Source organism: Phragmites australis, chromosome 23 (genome assembly GCF_958298935.1).
Source record: "Phragmites australis chromosome 23, lpPhrAust1.1, whole genome shotgun sequence".
Classification (NCBI taxonomy): Eukaryota; Viridiplantae; Streptophyta; class Magnoliopsida; order Poales; family Poaceae; genus Phragmites; species Phragmites australis.
In genome coordinates this window covers 1,713,042-1,729,968 of record NC_084943.1, presented here as the reverse complement: position 1 = coordinate 1,729,968, position 16,927 = coordinate 1,713,042, and the positions used below count along the sequence as shown (strand labels likewise).

The 16,927-nt window shown below is 42.1% G+C and overlaps 1 protein-coding gene across 1 annotated transcript; it reads left to right on the top strand.

Annotated features, from left to right (window-relative positions):
• The first annotated feature begins 11,457 nt into the window (after positions 1–11,457).
• On the top strand, positions 11,458–14,120 carry LOC133906463 (large ribosomal subunit protein bL19cz-like). Its single transcript, XM_062348376.1, has 5 exons — positions 11,458–11,888; positions 12,018–12,212; positions 12,365–12,451; positions 12,523–12,656; positions 13,726–14,120. The coding sequence occupies exons 1-5, from the start codon at positions 11,724–11,726 to the stop codon at positions 13,826–13,828; spliced, it is 684 nt and encodes a 227-aa protein (XP_062204360.1). The 5' UTR covers positions 11,458–11,723; the 3' UTR covers positions 13,829–14,120.
• Positions 14,121–16,927: the final 2,807 nt, after the last annotated feature.

The window sequence follows — 16,927 nt, the reverse complement described above, 5'->3', positions numbered from 1 at the left end:
CCTATGCTTCTTGTTTGGAGTTTGTGTCCCTGAATCGTACTATGAATTTCCCCGGGGGAGATGAACAGACGGTTCTGCATTGGTTGGTGGTTTCTGTTCGTGAGACTTTTTCGCTGTAATGTCTGCTTTGAAGGGGTTTTTTTTTTTTTTTGAAACGGTGGAAGAAAAAATAAGAAAACAATAGTGCCCTCCTAACAAAGACCAAAAAGCTCAGCTAAAAACTTCAACTACAGGGGCCTGAGGGGACTGCCCTGAGAGAAACTCCGCTCAAAGGAAGCTACTGGCATGCACCCAGGATCTACTTGAAACCTACACCTCAACACAATAACATAGCCCTGTGAAACTCTTTAAGCTGGCCCGACGTACTTGGAGAGCATATGTTGATTTGTTTTGAAAAGTTCTACGATTTCTCTCATTCTAAATATTCCATTAAAAGATTATGACCGCGTCTTTGAAAACTCATCTCAGTTGCTTATCAATTTTGTTTGATGCTGTCTTCCACCAACCGCTCAGAGTTTGGAACTAAGAGAACGACAGCATGCCGGTTAGACTTAGTCTTTGAGAGATAAACAACTAAACTTCTTTTGTGAAAATGCAATATTTGCACAGATGTATTGACGTTTCATCCTCTTGATCACATGGAGGGCATATTTGATTCCGGGGCCAACCTCTTTTCGTCAAATTATCTACAGTAAGAATTTTATTTTGCAGGAGAATCCATGAGAAAATTTTGTATTTTTGTTCGGTTCTTGCTTTCCATACTTGCTGCATGTTGTGCTTCCTTTTTAGCCCCACAAATTGAATTTTGTATACACTTTGGGCGGAGTATTTGCCATTTGATGTCCATCTCCAGGTTAAGGTGTCTTTTATACTTGGTTGTAGCATCACTTCGCGTCTTAGACACCCACGGGTACCAAGTTCCCCTCCAATAGTATGTCCCTTAGCAGATCCAGTAATATTTTGAAACTCTTGTCAATCCAACTATGGGTTGCCTTCGGCTGTAGAAGTTTTATATTTTCAAATATCCACATGTACTTTTCCTTACAGTTGGGATAAAGGGGCGTTTTAGAATCCCGCACAAATTCCTAGAATTTAGCAAACTCATCATTATTATACTCGTCGTGCCGCTCGACATCCCGCACCATCTGGTCCACATTCTTCACAAAATCCTCGAGGTCATTATCATTGAAACCTAATATGTTATTATCCATCAGATCATGATCCATATCACCGGGTGTAAGTCTTTGATCCACACTATTGGCATGGAGGCCACGATCCATCTCTCTCTCGTTAAGACCTTTCTCGTCATATTTGTTCCAACATGTATAATTCTCTTGAAATCTATGCATGATCAAGTGTGCATGTATATTATCTGGTTTCGAGAACTTCTTATCATTCCTGCAATCATGACATGGACAATACATTGTCGTTTTACCATGATCTTTCATATCCACCAAAGCAGCACTCATGAAGTACTTCACCCGCTTAGGTACTCCGGACAAGTCTGGGTCTCAAGGTACATCGAATTTATGTCCGCCATCTACAATATAAAAACATTCATTCTTCATTAACAATTACCTTAATTGCATGATTAAGCATGCGATTAAAATTTTTATACAATTACACTAGATCTATGGCATATCACGATAGATCGAGCAAAACTAGTATCAAATCTAATATAAATACAACTCACTTATACTAAGATTTTGAATAAAGATACAAAATGATCGATTATAACTCAAAACATAACAAATCTACCAAATAGGGGTTAGAAGAGGAGGAAAAGGGGAGATTCAAACCTTCAAAGACCTAGCAACAACTCAAACATCAAATCAATGAGATATTAGAGAGTCTCGGGTAGAACCGAAGAAAATCGCCACAGCTCGCTCGTAGTACTGTTGAGTAAATGTTGGGCGCATAGTATCCGCCTATATCTAATAACAGATCTAAGTCATAAGTGACGGGTCATAAGAGCACGATCTGCCACTTATGACTGATGTAGAGAGACACGTCACTTATGACTAGGTCATAAGTGATAGGTGTAGTTATGACACGTCAGTTATTGCTTTTGTAAGGAGATCCGTCATTTATAAAAGGGTCATAAGTGATAGGTATAGTTATGACCCATCACTAATGGGATAAGTGATGGGTAATATTATAACCCGCCACTGATGACCTGTTATCAGTGACGGGTCAAAGTCCGATCCCGACCTAAAGCTATATAAGTGGCAGGTCGTATAATGACTTGTTACTAAACCATATCTCCTTTATCTGTTTTTCACGTAGTGCCAAAGGATCCGGGCTTTGTAATCCAGGGCTCACTACCGGCAGGCTGCCATAGCCGTGGCAATGTCTACAGTAACAGGATCATCATGGGCGAGATTGTTCGTGATGATTAATATGCATGGGTTACACCATTTTGTACATGCTCACCTCTTTGTAATTCCACAAAAAAATTGTACCATGGCTCCATTTTTGTCCAGATCTTTCTTTTACCAGAGTTTACCAAATTTGTCAGAAGGTCTAGCTGAAATTAGGTAGGCTTTTTTTTTTGTATCAGTGCCCTCAGATCAGTGAAGATCATCAACATGTATTTTTGTCCATACTTTTATTGATGATCGATATTCAACTGTGCACTGATCGACATTTGTACAGAACAATGAATATCATCAACATGTTTACCAAATTTTGTAATGTTTTATTTGATTGATCTCTCAATTCTCTCTTGCTGGTGTCCTGTTTTCGCCTTTGTCTATTGCTGGTACCTGAGCCTGGAATATTTTTTTTTTGCTATTACTTTTGATATTGTTTTCCTATGATGTTATTAGTTTTTGTTTAGTGAAGTTCTGCTCTACAGTTGATCACAAGAAGTATTGTGCCAGATCAGTCACATGGCAGGAGAGCTGTCAAGAAATATGGTGTCATGCTTAGAGTCACACTTTGCTGGCCTTGTTCCACGGTGGTTTATGTATTTCCGTACTTTACAAATAAGCTATAAGTTGGATCGAATGAGAAACGTGCTAAATGATAAACAGGGCACCCAAGATAGATAAGGGTATTTCAGACTTTCAATATGCATAAACAGCAATCCAAACCATCCAGAATCCAGGTTGCCAAACATTCCATAGCTTTTGCACCCTTAGCTTTCACAATCCAGAATCCAAAAACTATTTTTCAGAATCCACAGCTAGAACACCTGACAAAAGGTGATCGACATACATGCACATATGTGGATACAACCTAGATGAACAAGAGGGCAACCAAGATGTTGCTGACGTGTTTGTTGTAGCAGATTGTAACTAATAAAAATCTCACCTTTTTCCTTAAATTAGGTTGGTTCTTTGAAATTGACCTTTTAATTAAGATCAAACATCAACCTTTGCCGGCTGAAGAAGGTGATGACGCCTTGACCTTGGTGCAGGACAGCCCGATCCCATGGCTCGAGGTGTCGCACTCCACCACAAAATCACTGGCAAAATCAGGAAGTTGCAGAATTACAGCCAATATGAGGGCCGCCTTGAGGGTGGTGAAGGCGATGTTGGCTTCTGGGGACCACAAGAGGCCTCCTTTTTTAGGAGACTGGTGAGGGGTGTTGATATTTAGTCGAAGCAGTGTATGTACTTGCGGTAGTAACCGGCCAAGCCAAAGAACACGTGCATGGTGCATGCAGAGTAAGGAGTCGGCCAATCCAGTATTGCGCGTACTTTTTGCTCAACCGTCGCCACACCCACCACTGAGATGGTGTGTCCTAGGTAACTGATCGATTGCTTACCAAAGGAGTACTTGGAACGCTTCTGGAAGAGGTGGTGCTGACGTAGGGCGGTAACGACTTGACGAACGTGTCGAAGGTGCTCGGACCACGAGGCGTTGTAGATGAGGATGTCGTCGAAGAAGACAAGGACGAAGCGGTGAAGGAAGTCGCTGAGTGTTTCGTTCATCAAAGCCTAGAATGTGGCTAGAGAGTTGGTTAAGCTAAAAGGCATAACCAAGAACTTGAACAACCCCTCATGTGTCCGAAACACCATCTTCCCGATGTCGTCGACGTGCATGAGCACCTGATGGTACCCGGAACGGAGGTCGAGCTTGGTGAAGAACTTGGCACCGCGTAGTTCATCGGTAGCTCATCGACCACCAGGATCGAGAACTTGTCCTTGATCGTGGCGTTGTTCAAGGCATGGTAGTCAATGCAAAAACGCCATGTCCCATCCTGTTTCTTGATGAGGAGGACAAGAACATTGAAGGCCGAGTCACTGCGCCTTATGGTCCCATGGCGCAACATGCCACGACACTAATGTTTGAGTTCGTCCTTCTGCAATTGGGCATACCTTTAGGGACGGACGGACACCGCGTTGATGCCCGCTTTGAGGTGGATGCGGTGGTTGTGGGTGCGAGCGGGTGGGAGACCAGTCGGCTCCTGGAATAAGTGTGCGGGTGGGTAGTCGTCCAAGAGCGTGGCATCAGATCAGTGTTGTTGGTCCTAATGGTGTGAAGGTGAGATGGCCAGCCAGGAAGACCATGCCATAGCATGTGGCGGCCGTTGCGGGTGAACATTATAGTCAGGGTGTTGAAGTCCAACACAATCGGTCCCAGCGAGCCCAACCACTGGACGCCCAGGACAGTGTCATATCCCTCGATCATAATTGCATAACAGGGAATGACGAAGCGCTTGGTGTCGATGTCGATGGTCAGTGCATGGCAGACGCCCATGCTTTGCACCTTGTCCCCATTGGCGATGATGACACACTAGCCGACACGATGGTGAAGTGTGACACTCGTGCGCCGGACCGCATCTTCCCTGATGAAGTTGTGCATGGAGCTCGAGTCGATCAGGGTGGTGAAGCATTCGGCGCCGATCGCGACGACCATCTTCATGGTCTGCCTAGCTCGGGACTCGATCCTAATCAAGGTGAGGGAGATGGTTGGACCATCATTGTGCCATCATCGTCGAGGTCAAGGTCGTAGGGTGCGAGCTCCATCACGAAGAGGCTTTTGCATTGACGGTTGTGGCCAGGAACGAACTTCTCATCATAGTTGAAGCAGAGGCCCTGGTCACATCGAGATTGCATCTCTCCAGGAGTGAGGGTACGTCGGGCAGACAGAACTCATGGTGTGATTGTAGGCTCGGCTCCCACGCCCGTGCTCCCTGGTGGTAGCGTGATCTGGTTGGTAGTATTTGTGCAGGCCCCCCGAGCGAGGAAGCATGGTGGCAGCGCGACGCTCGTATGCCCAGGTGATGCTCATGGCATCTTCCAGTGTGGAAGTGCCCTGGAGTTTGACGTCGGTCTGGAGGGGTTCCTAGTGGCCAGCCGTGAAGAGCTGGACATGTTGCCGTTCGAAGAGTGGGTTGGCATGGCACATGAGGCCCATGAATTGCTTGCAATAATCTGTGACCGATCCGAGCTGCTGGAGATGTGCCAACTCACCGAGGGGATTGCTGCGGGTGGATGGTCTGAAGTGGGTGTCGATGAGCTCGACGATGCGCTACCATGATGGGGTGTCGTTGTCACATTCGTAATGGTGGAACCACAGCTGGGCATCGACTGTGAGGTGGTAGGACATAAGCCACACCTTCTCGTGCTCCATCGTCTGTTGACCATGTAATAACTGCTCATAGCGGTTCAACCATGGTAGTGGATCACCCTCGCCGTCGAATGTGGGAAAGTTCAGCTTGTGGAAATAAGGCGCCCCGCCCAGTGCTGGACTCTGGATGTCGGGAAGGGTGAGGTTGGGTAATAGTGGCGGCAGTTGTCCCGATACGCCCCCTGGAGTGCCCTGGTTGGCGGAGGTGCCAGATAGCGTGGCTGCAGTCGTGCCACAACCGTGCTCGAGGAGGTTGATGGTGATGGAGTTGGCTTGCTGCTGCTGTTCGATCTCGCTGGCGTGCTGATCAATCTCCATGAGGCGTTGGTCGACACGATCAATGGCGACGCAAAGTAGCTACTGGTCAGCAAGCAAATCACACAACAGATCCTTGATGGACTAAGACTCGCTGGTGTTGGCCATGGGACATGGAGGGTGTAGGAACTTAGTCTCTGGTACCAAGTTGTCATGAGCGTCTATGAGTGGGTTCTCCGGTGTTGACCAGAGAGAGTAGGAATGGAGGACAGGAGGCTGAGAGCGGTTTGGCGCCCGATGTCCTGGGGCCATGTTGAAGCAAGGAAGAAGGAGGTCAAGAGAGAAATAGAAGGTAGGGTAATTCTTACTTACTTTCTATTGATGTCTCGGCTCCCTTTAAAACAAGAGAATCCTCTTACAATAGGAAAGTAATTGAAAGGAAATTCTAATTAAGGAAATACATATCTTGATTGAAAGGAAACTAATATTTGTAGTACAAGGAAATAGATAATTCTGCAGAGGCTGAGAATGGAAGTTGATCTTGATCTTGATCTCAGGGGGTTGCTACTCCTTCCTAGTGGCGTTGATAGCTGTAGGTGCGGCCCCACATGATAGTTAGCAAAAGATTTTGTTTTAAAAAAAGCATTAACAAATATGTGGGGAATCCGCTATAGTCAAAACCATGACCTATGGGTTTCATCTTCCAATGAACAATTTCTAATGCAAAATTTATTGATGCTAGAAAAGCATTTTGAGTCAAAATAAAAAGACAAAAAATGTATGAGCTACATATGAGATTCGCAATCTTTTTTGGGCTTTTTTTTGTGGGAATAAGTCAGGTAATAATAGTATGGATTTTAACTAGCTGCCCCCAATCTCCATTTTGTTGTAACAATGGGTGTTCGCTGAATGGTGCCATTTTCAACGATCATGTGGGTGTTCAGCATCCTATCAATTAATAATATTCGCTTGTTAATTTTCCTTCTCAATATGTAATAGTTTGCTTGGCAGTATAACAAATGCATAAAAATGCCTCTGATGAGCTAAATTTGCTTGTTAACGTGCAATAGTTTACTTTTTAGTATGTAATAATTTGCTTGGAGATATAATACATAAAATTGCCTATGATTAGCTAAAAAAATGTTTGTTAATATGCAATAATTTGCTTGGCAATATAATTTGAAATTTGGCTCTGGTTAGCTAAATAATTTTATTATTAATATGTAATAATTTGCTTGTCAATGTGCAATCATTTGCCTAGAAATATAGAAAGTACATAAACTTTGACTGGCAATATACTATAGTCAAATTGACAGGTGTACTAGCCCTCGCTAGTTGTAGACTTGTAGTTTATCAATATGCCTCAAGAATCTTAAGCTCACTGCTAAGACTTAATGCAAAGATTGCATATAGAAGAACTATCCATGCATGTAGAAGTCTGTTTGCCTTCTTTTTGTTTATATACACATATTAAATTAAAATTTGTGATGTATGCATCTTTTGACTCCAAAGTTATGCTATAATGTAACAGCAAGTTGTTACTTTATTGTGGTACGTGGAGTTGTAGTTTTGTAGCACACATAGAATTTTTGCTTCTTATGTCCATTAGGTAATTCCACTTCTCATATCCAATAATTTTTCATGCATAAAGTTATGCATACTGCTACTTATCCAAACCGAAAAAGTCCTTGTGCACAAAACCAATTGATTGGATAATCATCATCTTGGTTTATCGGCATTCTTTCTACTTTGGTGAAGCAAGTCTACTAGTGAGCAAATTAATCTACTAAACTAAGCAAGTTTTTTGTTTAGTCATCAAGCAATTACAAAATAGTATGAAAAATATAACAAAAGTAGTTTAGAGTCAACTCAATGATCACTAGAGGCTCAGTCTTAAAGGTAGAGCAGGACCAACACTGCAATTAAGCTAATTCCAAATTCTCATTGATAAGATGATGAACATGATTGTGAAAGATCACATTCCAATAATCCTAGTTGTCTCTGCATCATAAGGTTAGGTGGAAAATTGATGTGTGCCAAGAGCATATTGATATGTGGGTGACGGCACATCCCATGCTAAGGTTGTATAGTAGTTTTGTTGAACAAATTAATCAACTAGACCAAGCAATTATTCGTAGACTTTCGAGTCATTCAAGTAGCAAAATTTTAGGCAAGGTTGTGATTTTAGTTTTATCCTACATGTCAATGCCAAAAAAAGAAGACGTGATGAATCAAACTAGTATGATCTAAAATGACCAAATGAAGTACCACAAGCTTGAAAAATAATTTGACATCAAATAAAGCATCCAAACTCTGAAATTTCTGAACCAAATCTACTAAGCCTCCAGTAGTAGTAGCAAATTGAATGCACGATTATCAGCTCAACAAATTAGAGATATTGAACATTTCAACATGAATGTTATACCAAGCTAGTCAAGACTGAGATGACGACGATGACAAGCTCCACATCATGGTTGTGGAACCACAACCACATGTTGACGTTGCTTTTCGTGCACCACCTATTCATGCCCCGTAGCCCAGCACTAGGCCTGAATTTGGTTGCATCATTAGGCTTGTGCACTAGATCTCAGCTAGGTGGCGTGGAGCCTAATCTATCACGGCCGTGCTCGCCTAGGTTGTCCATACCTCGATCCCGCACGGAGGAGGTCACCTCGATGATGAGGAGACAATCCCATGTGTTGGGTGTAGAAGCTTGCTCTTGATGGTAAGGTGCTCGATTCCACATTGAGGAGCTTGGCCCTGACAACGAGAAGCCAATCTAGAGTGGAAGAGCTTGATCCCTCACAGAGGTGCACCGCCCTGGCGACGATAAGCCAATGTTAATCGATCCCGTGCAGAGGAGCACGATCCCAACGGTGAGAAAATGGATCCAACACGTAGGAGCTTGGCTCCAACGATGAGAAGCCTGATTCCGAGGGAGAAGTTCGGATCCAACAACGAGGAGCTCGATCCCATGCAGAGGAGCTTGGCTCCAATGACGAGGATCCTGATCCTGTGTGAGGAGCTCGAATATGACGAGGGGCAGTTCAATCCTAGAAACAGGAGCGCGATCTGGAATTTTAGACATGCTACAAACAGAAAGCGACGAAGTGAAGAACCCCACGGAGGAGGAGGCCCAATGTTCCTGTACACGCAAGCGGAACCATGAACCCCTCCCTCATTCTCCATTGAACGGAGAATGCGACGTGCAAGCCAAAAGTCTAACGGATGCACACTCGAAATATAGACTTATTTTATTTACAACGAATTTGGCATGGGTAGGTTTCTAGCATAGCCAAAAGTTTGCTTTGGCCGGCTGAGAGGCCAACCCAAGAGTGCGCTTATTCCTAGGCTGCTCTCCTGGTGCAACCCAACCGAGTCCACACCGCATTGCACTCGCTCCTTCCCCAACCCTCGTAGCCTCTCCGCCATCGCCGCCTGCGCCGTCGCCCAAATCTAGTCATCGCTACCTATCTTCTTTCTCCCACCGTCGTCCATCTCAAACTGGCTCCATTCGGACTTTATATTGGCGTCTTTCTTAGCTAATAAGGATGTCGTAGCTCTGTCAACTGGATGGATCATTCGTCCTGTTCTGCAATCTCTTCTTTGATGTGAGCCTGCAAATACAAATATTTCTTTCTAGCATGGATGCTCCTTTCTGCCAGTTTGTGTCAGATTTGTTTGCTGCATCGTGGAGTACTAAATAATTTTTGTTTATTTTCTTAGATTTTTTTTGTAGGTTTGAACTTTCTTGTCCAAGATTTTTGTAGGGTTTATCTGTTACTCATGCATTTGTGTCTTTCTTGCAAGATACGATCTCCAAGCACACCTTTGTGATCCAATGACGGATCCAGGAATAATTTTGAGCTAGGGCAGAGACACGGAGTCTAAGTAAAGAAGAATACAAACGAGATTCTATACTTTTGTCCATGTAATGTGGAATAACCCTATGAGATCATAACCTAAATAAGTTTTGTATCTGTGCATTTATGACATGTTACATTTTAGCAATATATGGTAGAACTATCTAGACTTAGAGTCCTATTCTAATTTCTAATTACTTAGTGCTAGTGGGGGAGGAGACCACCCATATCTATATTGTCCTTTGATGCAAGACATTTGAAATATTGGTATGTGGTACATTCCATACATTTCTTACAAAATATCTAAATTATAGATTTTTTTTTTCATTTTTATCTAAAATCTAGATATTTCTTAACATGTAAAATATCTGGTAAGAAATATCTATGTTTTACATATCTCTTTACTTTGCCATGAAGCATGACAACTCTAGTTTTTTTTTAGTCTCCAAACCCCAAACCATTTTAAAGAATTTCATGTATGTATTGCTAATTCAACAATCCTTAGTTGAATATAAACTAGATTGCAGTTATAATGACAAGGTTTTGTGAAGTCATATGGTTGGTATAGCGTGTGTTGTATGTTGCCTCTATCAGGTTGTGTGCTTAAGTAATGAGTCTGACAATGTAGAACAGAGTATGCTGTTGTAATGAAAAGTCGCATGAACATATGATCGCTTTTCTTGCAATGAGGGATCTATGCAGTTTTTTGTTGGATTTTTGCAATGAGAATACAAAATCTTTTGCATTCCAAGTGTGTGTGCCCCCATGATACGAAGTTAGTCCATTAGTCAAAGTGCGTATATTGAGTTTAAAATTGTAGTGCATAGTCCAAAATTGGTTGTATTTTTTAATAAAAAAATTGAAATAAATCTTCCAGCAACTCTGAAAGTGAAAATGAATAGAAAACAACCAAATCGCTGCAATGGGAGCTGTCAGATCTGCGATGAAGACCATAGATGCAGATGGATTTGCCTTTCACCACCTACCCTACCCTCATGATGTCTTAGAAATTCTATAGAGAACCCATGTGCTCTCCGCCTGATGCGCACTAGTCTCACGGGTCATGGCCATGTCATCCCTTCTTTATCCCGGCAACTCCCCATCAGTTACCTCCAACTCGATCCAGAGTTTGGGCAACCCCCTCTCCTACCCTTACCTTGCTCATTGCGACGCTTACCGCCTCGGCCAGACAGATCCAGGAACAATTTTGAGCTAAGACGGAGACAAGAAGTCTAAGTAAAGAAGAATACCTCAATAATTAAGAGAACATATTAATTCCCCAACAAAAAAATATATATAAACCTATAAATTAAGTAAAGGTAAATATAGATGGATTAGTAGGGGAAATAATAAAATTTTGACTAAGGTATAATAAATATTGTTTCTAATGGTTATCCCATATTACAAATTAGGGTATGCATAAAACTTAAAATAATTTTGATATATTTCCAACGAGATACAACGTGGTATAGTGTGCGTTTTTGAATTAAATGTTTAAGCATGATTCCATAGATAGATTGAATATTTAATATCTGAATGTAATATTTCAATGACAACACGCAATAGGACACACCTCAATCTTTCATTAAGAACTTTTGAAAAATTTAGGAAGCTTTTTTATAAATTTCGAATTTGATTTTGTAGCCAAATTTAAAATGCGAAGTTTTCATGGAAAAAAAAAGGGAAGAAGAGAGAAAACAGGGCAGCGGTTGGTTTAATGGGCCACTGCAGGCAATGCTGAGCAGCCCATTTAGCCCATTCGGTTGCCGTTAGGGTTTCCGAGAATTCGCCCGGCGGACCCGGCGGCTCCTCCTCTCCTCCTCCCCCTACCCAATCTGCAACCTCACCTTCGCCGTCTCCACTCTTCTACTTGTGCAGCTCGATTCCGTCGCGGCTCACCTCGTCTCCAACTCCGACAGGCGCCAGCGCGTTCCTCTGCTCGTTCCGCCGCCGGGGCACCTCAGTGGTGGATCCACCCCTGTTGTGATCTCCATTCGTGCATTTTCTGTGCAGGGTGCGCGTCACATGATGCAATCTTTGCTCCGGAGTGTCTGCAGAGCCGGAAGCCGTGGAGCCTCCGCGAAGAAGCTCTTGGAATGTGCTGCGACTCCTCCTGCACCCACACAGTCGGGGCCTAATCTGTCGTCCGTCAGTCACCTGAGGCCTTACCGGTGGATTCGTCCTTTTGGGGTTGGATTCTAAATAGAGATGCATGTCGTTGGGTTTTTTTTTCTCCTTTTGTGTTTGCGATCCTGTGTGTTGTACTAATATGTCTTGGACTCTTGGTCCTGTGTATGGGATCAATTTTTTTGTGTGTAGAGTCAAATCCTTACCGGCGATGGTGTTCCTGCCGCCTCTGGTTTCTGCGTGAAAACTCTCGTGATGAGGCGATTTTCGACGGTGGGAAATGCCGAGGTTGCTCTCGAGGATGATGATTCCAGCTCTCCTGCCGTCGAGCATCCCCCACGCATTAAGTTCAAGAGGCCCGACAAGACTGCCAGGCACATTATGAATGTAAGCCTAGTGTATTCGTTATTTGACTTTGCACATTATGAATGTAAGCCTAGTGTATTCGTTACTTGTGGGAACTTGTAATATATCCAGTAACAGTGATGTTACCACAAGCACATTAAACAGCTTAATGTATTCGTTATTTGACTTTGCAGATCTTGAACAAAGAGGCAGTTGAAAAGGTCCGCTCGGAGAGAGAGATTCCCGACGTACAGCCTGGATGCATCATTCAAATGAGACTGGTATAGCATTTTCCATTCCTGCTTTAGTTGTATTCGGACATAGTTGTGGCACTGATCCTGTGTATAAACAGCAAGTTCCTGAGAACAAACGGCGTGAGTCTGCTTTGAAAGGGATTGTGATAGGAAGGCGCAATGCTGGGATCAATACAACTTTCAGACTGCGTAGATTAGTAGCTGGTGTGGGAGTCGAGTCTGTGTTTCCACTGTAAGTGAAACCAAACATGTGCTTCTCTTCTCCATCTGTTCCTTTTATTCTGCTTCGTTTTGGAACATATCATGCTGAATTGAAGTACTATCCTTGTGCTGCGAGAATTAACTACGTCTGCATTCAAATATGGTAATCATTCAACAAGCATTATAGTTTGTGTTTCTAGTAGTCCGTTTCTCCCTGTCCTTTAGGATGGCAGACAGGAACCTATTCTCTGTTTGTGCATACCTTACAATTAAGGCCAGTGAAATTTTAGATATCTAATTCCTTTATGAAAATGTAGTTGGATACTTGCAGAACTGGGAAAACTGTACTCAGGTAGTCAGGTTTGGTGTCACACTTGTATCTGCTGGCTTCCAAATATTCCTCATAGTTTCTCATTCGCCGATGAGAACAGGGGAATTAGCTTCATTCTGACCCTTCAATTTGTTGTAAATCCGTGGATACTATATTCTGAACCATGCTATAATACATATCTAGCTTATATCTCTTCATGTAAGTGAATGATGAGATGGGCACTGCTAGTGTCTGTCACCAAGCAGCAGGCACATTATTTTTCTGACCATTTTTGCACAACGATGGCCATAATTTCTTGTGTCCTGTTAGCAGCTTATTACAAACAGAGTTTGTAGTTTCATAAATAGGTATCCAGTTATGTTCAAACCTTAGTTGTTCTGGCTTTGTAGCATCTTCTTTCTTTGCTCTGCAGTTGCTGTGGAAATGAAAACATCGGAAGAATGACATAAGTATTGGTTTATATGTTCTTTCTTCGTTTATTCTCAAGATCTGTGTTCTTTGTTCTGAAGTTACATGTATTCAAAATTTAATATTCAGAAATAGCTTAAGTTGAAGTTAAACATGAAAGATTCATATGACCCATGCGCCTTCGCCAGCATACATATAATACGAGATCCTCTTGAGATTTCACCAAATTACTTTTCATAGTTTGAATGGCAACCTGCCTTTATCACGTTTATAGTTTGAATGCAACCTACCTTTCTCTTAAATAGCTATCAGCTATTTTGTTTAGACTATTTTCTTGATGCAACTTATCTTTTGTGTTCAGTTACTCACCCAACATCAAAGAAATCAAGATCTTGGACAGGAAGAAAGTCAGGAGAGCTAAGCTGTATTACCTGAGGGACAGGATGAATGCACTTAGAAAATAAGTCAAATTTCGACTTTGTTTTTAGCATCATGTCTCGTCTTGCGGATCTGCATGGTTTCAGATGATGATTGTAGTACTTGCAGTCTGAGAATCACACTGTTTATTTCAAGCTTCTGAAAGCCACCGCTTGTAGTTCTCATGCTTGGTTTCAAGCAGCAAGCCCTAGTAGAAATACTGTTTTGTGATTCCGAATTAACAATGTGGATCTGTCCTGTTTGAATTTTAGCCACTAGTGGACTATACTGTAACCTCAGTGCGAAAATAATTTTGCCCAGATCTCTAGCTTCACTTTATCTTGAATTGTAATTCTCTACCTTTTTCTTTTGTGAGGACATTTTTATTTACCTGTTTGTGGTTGACATAGAAAAGCTGGTATATTTGAGCTCATCAAGTTGAAATTATTTCATGACGTTTCTTTCCTTCCTGCTACCAAATTAGCAGTTTTCTACCAACTCAAGAAGTGCTTGTATAAAACACACACACACACACACCTACACACACACACACACACTATAATCCGGCATGCTACTGTGAATCAGTAGTTCCAGATGGACCTGTGTTTCACCAATAATCTGCTAGTGGGAGTTGTCCTTGTGCTACCAGTACAGAAAAACTTTGTAATACTTAGACTTTCTCACAGGAGTGCAATTCTTTATTTGAAGACTCATGTAAAAATGTAGGTAATGCTTAAAGAGTGCATATAAGAATCTAGGTTTTTTATCTCCCAAGACCTAATTGCTCTTCTAGATGTGGTCAGATGGGAAATGATGAGTTCCTTGTCATCGATTGCACTTATGCTCGAGCTGTATGGTTTAATTCTCACTTGGGCCTGAACTGATAATACACAAGGTTCTCTAAAATTCTCTGTACCATATTATCTAAAACAGGTTAACTACGCTAGTGACTAGTACCTTTATTTCGCACATTTGGAAACCTTGAAATGATCTTCACTTCAAAAGGAAAAATTGACCGATTCATTCTCTCAAAAGGCGTGGCACGACACCTTTTAGTTGGGGAAACATCTAAGATTATACATGTTCAAAGGCCGGGCTTTGAAAAGCCTAACGGAAAACTACAAGCCTGACGCGGGGCTAGGATTCTAGACCTGAGTCTGACCTGATAGTGTTTTTTGAGATGGGCTTGGGCTTTTTCAGATTTTTGGCCTATTTTTGAAGCCCGGAAAAAATCTACGGGCTGAGAAGGTAAGCTCAAGTCTAGCCCCGTGACTGGTCGGGCTGGGCCGGGTTAGGTGTTTTGGGCTAGCTGGGGTCGGGCTTAACGAGCCGAGCTGCCCATGAACAGGTTTATCTGAGACTCACATTAACTAAAGCACTCACTAAATTTTTTCTGCTAATTCTAGTTGCTCTATTCCTTCTTAAGAACTGACGCTTCCTACGAAATTCAAAATGAAACTGATCTCAAGAATCATACATGTAATGCTTGTGACCAAATCCCTTGGTCTAAGGCCTGTGTTGACGAAAACACCCTATCAAGCGCCAATGTACCTAAGCTCTATAACTCGGCATCATGGGCCAAATTTAATTTGTAAACTATCACGCGGGAAAGGCCCCTAATTTGTAAACTTACCTTAGCTTATCCTAAAAAAAAAACTTCCAATCAAGCCCTTCGATCCCGTGAATCCCTTGTGTTCTACTGAAATGTAGATTCTACGGGACGCTATGCATTAAAAAAGGAACACGACTTCTTCCATTGTGTTCTCATTTTTTAATAGCCATTTTAAGTTTGAGATATAGATTTATTCGGACCATCGGAAGTGATACTATGACCTATTGTTCGAAAGATTTTTGAAGTTGAAGTATTTCTTGGGCTCAACAATGGCCACAAAATATGAAAAGTACAATACCATGATTCAGAAAAGGTGAAACTGAATAAGGAGAACTCGAGCCTCAGCCACATGCAGCATTAGACCAGCAGCAACAGCTGGTTGGTTCTGCATTTGATCTTTGGAGACCAGTATCATTACGATAAATAAATGGTACAATCTAAACCCTAAAAGTCTTCTCCTATCATGTTACGCTTTCCGTAGCCCTAAAAGATATTATTTATGTTGATGACCGAAATTGATATAGTGTGAAGAATTTTAGAGCTGGAAAATTCAATGGATCGGAACATCCTATCATAATATCGGAACTTCCGATTTTATGAACACCGGATGGTCCGGTATTTAAAAATTTGTTCTCACAGAAGTTTTTATCGGAACATTCGATGTTTGATCGGAACTTCCGGTTAAATATTTTGCTCCTAACCGAGAGCTCCATGTTTGAGGGAAATCGGATATTCCGACTATATCGGAACATCCGGTATTTGCATTAGAACTTCCAATTAATATTTTTTGTTCAAACCAAGAACCCCATATTCGGGGAAATCGGACATTCTAGCATGATTAGAACTTCCGATAGTGGAGGTCGAAACATCCGATCTGAGTTGGATCTGGATTTTTAGAAAGAGATGGAGTCGGATTTGAAACATGTTTTAGTAGATTTCGACTCTAAACGAGACAAGATCATCCCTCCCTATAAATATAAAGGGACATGACCGATTGAAGGTAACCAACATTCAGTCGAACCAATACAATTTACTTTTACCTCACTTTTTATCCCGTTTGCCCTAATTCACCTTTTCAACCTATTTTTCTTCTTGTTCTTAATCTCTACGACCAAGAACAATCTGTCGGCCATCTACATTTTGATAGGGTCTCTCCCGAGCATGGGTGACGATGGAAGCTCAACAGTGTGGTGCCACAACAACGGTGCTGCCCACTGAGTACACAGATCGGAACTTCCGATCGGGAGGATCGGAACTTCCGATCCTTCCAGGAGGTTTCGGTTCGATTTGCACACGAGGTGCTCGGTGTTTGGCGTAACAACTTTTCACATTAACACATTTTTTTTTTACTCCATTAGGGAAGAGGTTTTTTCTCTTGGCCGAATTCTAAAACCCTAGCCATAGCTACTTTAGAAATCAACAAAGACAACATCATCATGGCATCCTACGATGAGTTGCTGGAAGAAGCGTGTTTGGCAATCAAAGCCAACTTGGAGCAATGTCGGCAAGTACTGCTCTCGTGCTACGTGAAGAC